We start from the raw sequence: 9,857 nt of genomic DNA, 5'->3' as shown, positions 1-9,857 counted from the left end.
ACGGAGAATCTTCAGATAATGCAAACCTTTAGCACTCTACACCCACAACAAGCCAACAATTAATTGTAACACTTGACAATTTACCGAGCACTGCAATACTGTAAAGAAAGATTGTTACTCAACCCCCTTCACCTCAAGAAAACAAAAAATAAAAATCAATCCTAAAAATTCAGAAACACTTATATATCAAGCAAAGCCCTGCAGACAATGTACACGAAAATATACTAAACGAGTCATTACATTCTCCAAACTGCAATGTACAAGAAATATACTTACTAAACGAGGACACATTCCAAGGAATTCATAAAAGCACCAAACAACTTGAACCTGTTGTTTTATTAAAATCTAATATACAGGGGTTTGCTAACTCAGGAAGTTATTCATCAACATCCCCAGCAAAATCAATCTCACAGTCCTTACAGAAAGAAAATACCCAGAACTAATCCCCCAACAAACATCACATGTACTTTTCACTACCTAAACCGCTTTGCTTTCATCTAAAATCAAGAACTTTAACAAAATTCATAATTAAAAAAAAAAAGAAAAAGAAAAAAAAAAGATCGACTTCCCTCTCAATCAGAACCCTCTGGGGTCGGTTCCGTGCTGCCAAACATAGACGAGCTCGTCCCAGCCGGTGCTCGCGAGCAACCCCTCCACAAGCACGCTCATATCGACCCCGACCGCGAACTCCGTGTGGTGATCGTACCGACCCACGAGCGCGTCCTCCAGCATATAGTCCCACAAGCACACCGTCATGTCGTAGGAGCACGAAACCATGAGGCCCTGTCGGTGCGGCGAGAACCTGACCTTCCTGACCGCGTAGCCGTGGCCACTGAGCACGGAGATGGGGACCCTGTAGCTCCTGACGTCCCAGACCTTGATGGTCTTGTCCACGGAGGCCGTCGCGATGCAGCAATCGTCGTACTTGTTCCAGTCGCAGGCGAGGATCTCGAAGTCGTGGGCGGGGATGATCATGGTGGAGCCGGGCTCGCGCACGTCCCAGACGCGGAGAGTGCAGTCGCCGGAGGCGGAGGCGAAGACGTCGGCGTGGCGGGGGTTCCAGACGGCGGAGTAGACGCAGTAGGCGTGCTCCTTGAAGGTACGGACGGAGGAGGGGCGGTCGAGGGTCCAGAGCTTGACGGAGTCGTCCCAGGAGGCGGAGAGGAAGGAGTCGCGGCGGACAGGGTTGTAGTCGGCGGAGTGGACCTCGCGGGAGTGCTCGTGGAGGGAGCGGATGGGGTTGGAGGAAGGGGGGAGTGATAGGTCGTAGACTTTGACGGAGCCGTCAGCGATGGCGGCCACGAGGAGGGAGTCGTGGTTCTCGGACCAGGCGAGGTCGTAGACGCCGTCGGCAGTGTCGAAGGAGGCCAGCTCGGAGACTTGTGGGGAGGGGGAAGGGGGAAGGTCCAGGACGTGGATGCGGCCGTTGCCGAGGATGCCGAAGTTCTGGGCGGTGGCCACGGCCAGGCGGGACTCGTAGAAGGGGCTGAACTTCACGGAGTAGCCGTTGAATGGGGTTTTGAAGACCGGCATGGTGAGGGTGGGGGCGGTGGATTTTGGGGGTTGACCGGTTAAGAAGTGATCTCCGGGAGCTTGCTTATCTGCTTGGTTGGAGTGGGAGATTGGGTAAACGAAAGAATAAAACAACAAAACGAAAAATAAACATAACCCCTTAAACTATCATCTCTAACAAAAAAATTTTTAACAGCTTTAAATATTTTTTTTTTAAAAATCAATCCCCAGGTATTTATGACCTATATATAAAAAAATAGATCTAATAATTGATCATAAATAAAGTTGTTAGAGTAATACAACAATCATTTTTTCTTCAAATTATTACCTAATTGTTAATATTCTTTCAAATTATCAATTATGTCAATATTTCATTCTAAACTATAAAAAAAAAATGTCACTGTCCCTTAATGACAAAAATATTTTTCATAAAATTATTAAATAAAATAGAAACTAAAAAAATTATTAAAAATAATATAAAATAACAAAAATTTATACAAAAAAATAAAAATAAAAATTGGTTTTTTTTTTTTTTTTGTTTTTTTTAAAAAAATTGCCTTTATAATTTTTAGTTATTTTTTCGTTTGTCATCTCTCACTTGTCGAGGGGCAACCCCATCACCAATTAAGGATGGTTGGCCACCTGCCATTCTTCTTTTTTTTTTTTTTTTTTTTATTTGTTTTAATTAATTTTTTTTATTTAAAGTACATTGATAAATTAAAGTAATTATGCTACGTCACACTTGTAGTTAATACATGACTTATCAAACGGGAGTTACAAATACACTTTTGGGTTTCTAACTATACCGTACTTGGCAATTTCGAGAGTTTTCTTCCTCTGAAGGCTTCGTCCACATTTTGACCGTGTTTCGGAGTAGGGCTTCCCTCCTCCCCCATTTGTTGGTTTTAGGCTTTGTATCTAAATAAAAGTTTTTCTCTCTTGGGGCGTCATCGGCATCCTAGAGGTGAAAGGATTTGGTCCCTTTCCCTTTTCTAGGTTGAGGAGGTTTGTTTTGTTGGTTTGTTGGGGTTAACGGTGGTCGATCGAGACTGTTTCATGGCCACCGGTGCTGACTTTGGGTCTGAGATCTAGAGGTTTTTCCATACCGGCGACTATGCCTGAAGATGCCCTGCTATTCTAGATGGCCTTGCCGGCGATGGATTGGTGGTTCAGATGATGGCTTCCTTCTTTGGATTATCGTTTTCTTGCAAAAGGGGTGTTTTTTAGGGTCCAGGCCCCCCCCCCCCCCCCCCCCCCCCCCTCTTTCTTTTTCTTTTATATATATATATATTTACAGGTGTGCTTTGGGTGTTTGTTGAAGGCCCCCCCTTTCTTTTTCTTTTATATATATATATTTACAGGTGTGCTTTGGGTGTTTGTTGAAGGGAAGGGCTTTATTTTTTGGATTTTTGATTTCGTTTGGTGGATACCGATGTCGGACCTGGTGATTTACCACTCCGGCGGCTTTGCTTGATGTTGCCTTGTTTGTTTTTCTCGATGGTCTTGCCGGCGTCGAACCGATGGCTCGGGTAACGGTTATCTTCCCTGGGTAACCGTTTCCTACACAAGGGGTATTTTGGGTATAGGGGTTCCTTTCGGGTGTGCTCGTGGGGTGAATTTGCCGAGAGTTTGGGTTCGGATTCTTCTAGATGGTTTGATGGCGTGGCCTCAATTTTGTTCCGGTTTTGTCATTGTTTCCTATTGTTTTTGTTTTTGTCTTTGTTGTACTATTGTAAGGCAGTTGTTTTATATTTTTATATCAAACCTGATTTGTAAAAGCTATTATATAGTTCATCTCCTCGATCAAGTAGAGGTTTATGTATACGTAGAGGTATTTTTTGTTGTTTAGGTTATTTTGTAGCAGCCGTGGTCTATATTGGTGGTCTAAGTCTGACCTTGCCTGGGTGGAGGATATTCTATCACTATGCCTCTAACTTAGTTTATTAGAAAATCTTTGTAATCCTGAACATTAAACCGATTTGGTCTCGTTTCTATCTATTGAAAGGGATTTTTCACTTCAAAAAAAAAAAAAAAAAAAAAAAACGAGAGTTACATGATATTAATTGAGTCATCTGACATGGCATATCGTATCAAAGGAAAACTTAAAGACCAATTGACCTAGTTTTTTACATTGAAAACTCGGTGATTAAATTAAAATCAAATGAAAACCTAGGATTTAAATTTGATTTTTAACTTTACTCTAGTAATTGGTACAAGGCTGGACCAATTATCCACAGGAATAAATCGAATCGACATAGACGATTTTATTATGGTCTTCCATGTACGATTATACGTTGCTTTCCCAAAGAAAATGATAATTGTGTACTTGAAGTGCAAATAGCAAGCCCCAAATGATAAAGACTTTACAGAATAAAACTTACACCATTTAAAGCAGTTAACTGATTAGATAGTTTGTGGATTCGAACACCTTAATTAAATGGTTAAATATAAAATAAATCATTGAGTGTTTCCGCATCTTTTGAAAAATCTCACTTTTTTTTTTTTTTTTTAATATTTTAGTTTTTTTAATTTTTAGTTTTTCTCGAATTTGAAATCGCTTCCTTCGTGAGTTTTTCGTCCATTTTTGCAATCTTCGTTAATGTCACATCAACATTTTCGTCTCATCATCCTAAAATATTAATTTCTATTCTATTATCAAATTAAAAATTAAAAAAATATATTTTTATTTTTAAAAAAATGAAAAAAGCTGCCCCCATAGGTGGCCGCGCCACCTAATGTGCCGCATACTCCCAGACTGCCACGTTCTTCTCTAAACTTCCAACAGCTCACTTTGATGCGTGTAACAACTTGTTTAGCCAATTCACCTGTGACTCGATCCATGTAAAGCACATAAAGCCCATTTCTGCTTTCCAAAAGTTCCAATGCTTTCCGCACCTGTAGAATTGATGCCACCCACTCTTCGAACAGCACTTCATTATCATTACGTTACATCATTTTGTAGTTGTTTATGCATACAGAGCCGCTAAGTTTATAGGAGTTTTGGAGAGTGCCCAGAAGTGTTTGATGAAATGCCTGAGAGAAATGTCCAAGACCAAGAACAAGAATGTGCTTGTTAAGCGAAACAGAAGATATATTAGATGATCATGGGCTGTCATATAGTTGATCACAAGAAAAACAATGAGAACCCAGTATATATTGTAAACATTAATGTATCCTTAACTTAATTAGCGTATAAATAGGTGGGGATTGAGGCGGAAAAAACAAGGTAATTAATCTTTTGATTATATATACCACATGCAGAGGCTACACCAGTACACTATTGCATTCAGAATGAAGTGAAATGGTATTTTCAAGACATTAATGCACTTCCTTCCTTAACACTGCGCACAGTACGAGTGCCTAGCTTTTCAAAGAGAGAGACTAGGAAGAATTAAAAGAGGTCGGACGGCCGGTTAGATATATATTGAATCAAATGAAGCCACCCAAGGTGCTATTACTGATCATCTGATATATCTTCTGTTTCACTTAACAGACGAGAGGGGGCAAATTCAACCGTCTAGAACAAGTTTAGAGGTCAACAAAAGCGGATTTCTTTTTCTCTACGCTCATAACTGAACTCAACTGGTATTACAGTAAAGAAGAAAATGTCCATTTTTTTTGTCACTATCGCATAGTCTTGGTCTTGGACATTTCTCTCAGACATTTCATCAAACACCTTCTGGGCACTCTCCAAAACTCCCTATAAACTTAGCGACTCTGTCTCTAAATATAGAGAAGAATTACAAACGGCTGTGAATACATCCTGTGATCCCCCTTCCCACAAACCCCCACCCAGAAAAATTATCATTTCCCCGTGTTTACGTTCTTTTTTATATTTTTTAAACATTTGTATTCTTCATTTGCAGAAGGTGAGAACGTTTCAGGACCTTCAGGACATGAGCTTGCAAGAACGTGCTGAGCTGCTTCCTCAGGTAGCCGGGTTCTCTCCTGAGTGTGTACAAGATGTTGAGATGGTGCTGGAAATGAGCTGCAAAGTCCCAGCTGAGCTGGAATGCTGCCGGTGAACGAGTTCAAAGTTAAATCAAGAACCTGGAGGCTTGAAAGGTTTCCAAGAAATGGTGTAATTATGCATTTGAGCTGCTTATCAAACAGAGATGAGGAACTCGCATTTGATAAAGGGTCACAAGCAACACCCAAATGTGATTATCATAGAATGGAGCTGCCTTCCTACTGATACAGCCTTTTGGGGTATGCATGCTTTGACGAGATTAGAGAGGAGAGGTGGGTCCGCACGGCCACCCCCCTCCCATGGGCCATGGGGGGTGACCCGCAGCCACCCCCAAACTTTTTTTTTTTTTTTTTGTCAATTTCATTTTAAATGAAATTATTAAAAATACACTATTTTAAGATGATACGGCGAAATTGCTGACATAGCACTAAGGCCATCTCTAGCAGTTGGAGTTAAAATAGCTACTCAAAAAGTACAAATCTCTACTTTAACCACTGACTATCTTAAAAACACTCCAACAATAATCTTTATTCCATTCTTCATTTTCTTAAAATATTGTTTTTTAATCTTTTTCTTTATTTATTTATTTTTTTTTTTTCACTTCTCCCTCTCACTCTCCGATCTCCCCCAACCCCAACCCATCTCCCTAACCCCAACCCGTCTCATTTCTTGAGCTGATGAGGATCGGCAAGCGTCGATATGATCGGCAACGAGAAACCAAAACTTGGACGAGTCGAGGATCTGGCGGGCCCCGGCAGTGACGATGCAGAGATCGGATTCGACGGTGACGGCGTAGTCGACGGAGGCGTGGATTTTGGTGTGGGGGAGGAAGGCAACAGCGTGCAGGAGGAAAGGGTGTCAAGCTTGGTGTCGACAAGGACGAGCTCATCGGCGAGGTCTTGGGTGAGAATGACAATGTTGCTGGGGACGGAGGAAAGAAGGGCAATGGCGGTGAAGGAGAGGGAAGGGGTTGGTGGTGTTGACTGAGAGGGGCTGAAGGTTTCGTTGGGCATCAGGACCGGGAGGGACGAAGAGGGAGAGTGGGAGATTGAGAAAATATTAGATGAGGGACGGAGAGTGACAGAGAGGGACGGAGAGTGACAAAGAGCGATAGGAGAGGGAGAGAGAAAAAATTAATAAAAAAAGTCTAAACACATGAACAGTGAATAGCCAATGTTGGCTATTTACTGTTCATGTGTTTAGAAAAATGGTTAAAGTAACCATTCTGTTGGAGAAGAAAAAAAAGCAAAAAAAAAGTCAAATTTGACTATTTTGGCTAAAATAGCAAATCTGTTGGAGATGGCCTAAGGGAGGTTGTAAAAATGGATAGAAAACTCACGGATAGACTGGTTTCAAATTCGCGAAAAATTAAAGAATCCACTGTTTTTTTTAAAAAAAGGTGTGGAGTTTTTCAAAATATACGCGAAAAATCATAGGCTTATTTTATATTTACCCTAACTAAATTGTCTTTGGGAATCATTTGTACAATTGGTTTTGTCCTTGGCCATGTCTTTGGTTGATTTTTTCCTCTAAAATCAGTTACGAAATTTATTATATTTTGCAAAACCCGTGAAATGTGAAAAATAAATAATTTGTTGTTCTTTTCACAACACAAGCTGAATAGCGTGACAGAAGCTGGTAAGGACATGGTTTTGCTGCATGACTGCATGAGTTGGGTAAGAAAGATGAGAATGGAATTTACACAGTGATTTTCTTCTTGTAACCATCTTCAAATTAAACAACTTCTTCATCAGATGCACTTTGTTATTAGCATACGGATTTTCATACATACATGACAAAGTCATTAGACCCATTGTGTTCTTCTGCTTCACAACATTGTATGCAACTAATCTTGACAGTGTTAACCAAACAACTCCCAGCAATTGTCGATCAAGGAGGGCCCATTCGCCATCCTTTATACTATATGGTTTCTCTCCGAGAAGAAGCTATTGTAGTTTCTTCAGTAAGAAGGCAGAAAATTGTTAAGCTGAATATGTAGCTGTATCATCCAAGTAATTTCTTAGGGTGGCTAAAAATACTTTGATATAAATGTTGGTATTAAATTATATCAAATATATTGAGAAAATATATTTTATGTCTAATTTTATGTTATCAATTTAACATGAAGAGTGTACAGTTTCCAACTAGGCCCAAAGAGCAATGAAATTTTAGAGCTTGAAGAATTTTCAAGAGTTTTGTATTTAAAATAAAAATAAAGTAATAAATAAATCTAGATTTCTAAAGAGCTTGCTGACTCCACGTCTAATTAGTGATTCTAGAGGATTTACTTTTTGCACTAAAAAGCTACTCACATAGAACATGCTAGGTTCTTCTTCACATTTTCATTTCAGCTTGTAAACTCTAGGAAAGAGTAAAAAAAAACAAAGAAAATATATATATATATATATATATATATATATATATATATATATATCTCGAGAAATCTTGTAAAAACATGAGATTTCTCCGCCGTCTAAATTATTTTCATAGAATTCCAAGCTTTTCCCAAAGGTTTGCCTGTAAATGGGCCAAACCTGTGCAGTATTTTTTCATCCCAAAGTTTACTCTCTCTTCTCTCTCTCTCTCTCTCTCTCTCTCTCTCTCTCTCTCTCTCTCTCTCTCTCTCTCTCACGCAGTGCAATAGTGAAAAATAATAATAATAATAATAAATTAAAGAATAGTAATAAGCTTTGGAGTTGCTTGAAGTGAGAGTGTTAGGTATAATTCTTTTATCTTTAGTTCATGTCACTTTTAGTTATTTTAAATTATGTTGATATAATGTCTAAATTGCTCGGAAAAGTGTGATTGAATATCTCAGGGAAGAATATTATATTCAATCATTCTTTTAAATATTATAAATGCGTCATTGTACTGCCTAAATATTATTAGGTATTTTACAATAGCGTCGTTGTAATGGCCAAGTAATGTTAGAAATTTTGGATAAATATTATACTAGTGTCATTGTAATGCCCAAGTAATGTTAGAAATTTTTAGATAAATATTATACTAGTGCTATAGTAATGCCCGTGTGAAAATACGTGGTAAATCTACATAGCCATTATGATGTCCGAATGACATTATGACAATTTAGTTATATGTAATTATACTGTCAGTTTTTAGATAGAGTATAAGGAAAATAATCATTGGTCTAGATATTAACTTTTTAAAATTAATATTAGACTAACTGTCGCGCATGAGCGCAATAAATTGCAATGAGTTATTAAAGACAGGAAGTGCTTTTAGACAGTCTGCGAAGTGGTAAGTATAACTACTTACTGAGAAATAATACTGTTTTTATGAGTATTTTACTTACTGAAGTATTTGATAAAGTTTTTGAGGTATAATTATAAAAATTACATGATCCTTAGTATTTTATGAATAACATGATTATATGTTTTCAATTATATTTACATGTGTTGAAATGATTTGTGAAATGAAAAATGATGATTATGAGAACAAAATAATGATTTTATGAGAGACATATTATTGCATATTGTTGAACGATGAGAATAAAAGACAATAAAACTGAGAAGCGAGAAGGTCTTCCTAAGTTAAATATGAAGTGAGAAGGTTGTCCTATGTTAGCTATGGAAGCTGAATGACGTAGCGGAAGCGATAGACGTGATTGAGAGAAGCCGTGTTCTCAATTCACTAATTCAACAAACACGTTGAAGAAGAAGCTGTATTCTTATTGATAATCAAAAAATTGTTTCTTCCTATACAATTATTTCAAACTTATAATAAAACCCTACAACTACAAAAAGAAAATAAAATCCTCTAAGACCTAAAATAAAACAAATAAGCAGAATATGGAAATACTTGGTGCCAAAGGAAAACCATATTAGGGAAAATATAATAACTATAATACTACTTGATGACAAAGGAAATATAAATATGGGATTCCTCTAAAAGAGGAATAAGGAGATTTGTCAAAAATCTTCTCTTTCCTTCTTGGTCTTTAACTTGTTGGCAGTTGAAGATCTCCTAGCTACGTCAATATGGAAATCTTTTATTATTCGAGAATCTTCTAGTTATATTAGTCGGGATACTCAAGACGTCTCTGTCTCGGGATACTCTAGCCATCTCGGCCTCAAAATACTTTCAGGATATTCTGGCCGTCTCGACCTCGAAATACTATATCCATCTCGGCCTTGGGATATTCTAGCCGTCTTGGCCTCAGGTTGTCTTGCCTCAGGTTCCCACTGTGCATTGACCCGACTGGTAGCCCTTTTCTTTTGTACTTCCAGTGCCAAATAGTAGTTATCCTCATGTCCACTTGGTGCCGAGGATTCAACATGTCCCACTTAAAGTAGTTTACTTGTCGGAACCTAAGGTTCGATACTGACCATAAAACCTTTTCATCCCGGCTTGCTAA

At 38.5% G+C, this 9,857-nt stretch overlaps 1 protein-coding gene across 1 annotated transcript; it reads right to left on the bottom strand.

Moving 5' to 3' along the window:
• Positions 1-297: 297 nt before the first annotated feature.
• LOC133869541 (peroxisome biogenesis protein 7) lies at positions 298-1,679 on the bottom strand. The gene has a single exon (XM_062306569.1). The coding sequence runs from the start codon at positions 1,531-1,533 to the stop codon at positions 577-579; it is 957 nt and encodes a 318-aa protein (XP_062162553.1). The 5' UTR covers positions 1,534-1,679; the 3' UTR covers positions 298-576.
• Positions 1,680-9,857: the final 8,178 nt, after the last annotated feature.

This window comes from Alnus glutinosa, chromosome 5, assembly GCF_958979055.1.
Source record: "Alnus glutinosa chromosome 5, dhAlnGlut1.1, whole genome shotgun sequence".
Lineage (NCBI taxonomy): Eukaryota > Viridiplantae > Streptophyta > Magnoliopsida > Fagales > Betulaceae > Alnus > Alnus glutinosa.
This window is presented reverse-complemented; position numbering and strand designations above follow the sequence as displayed.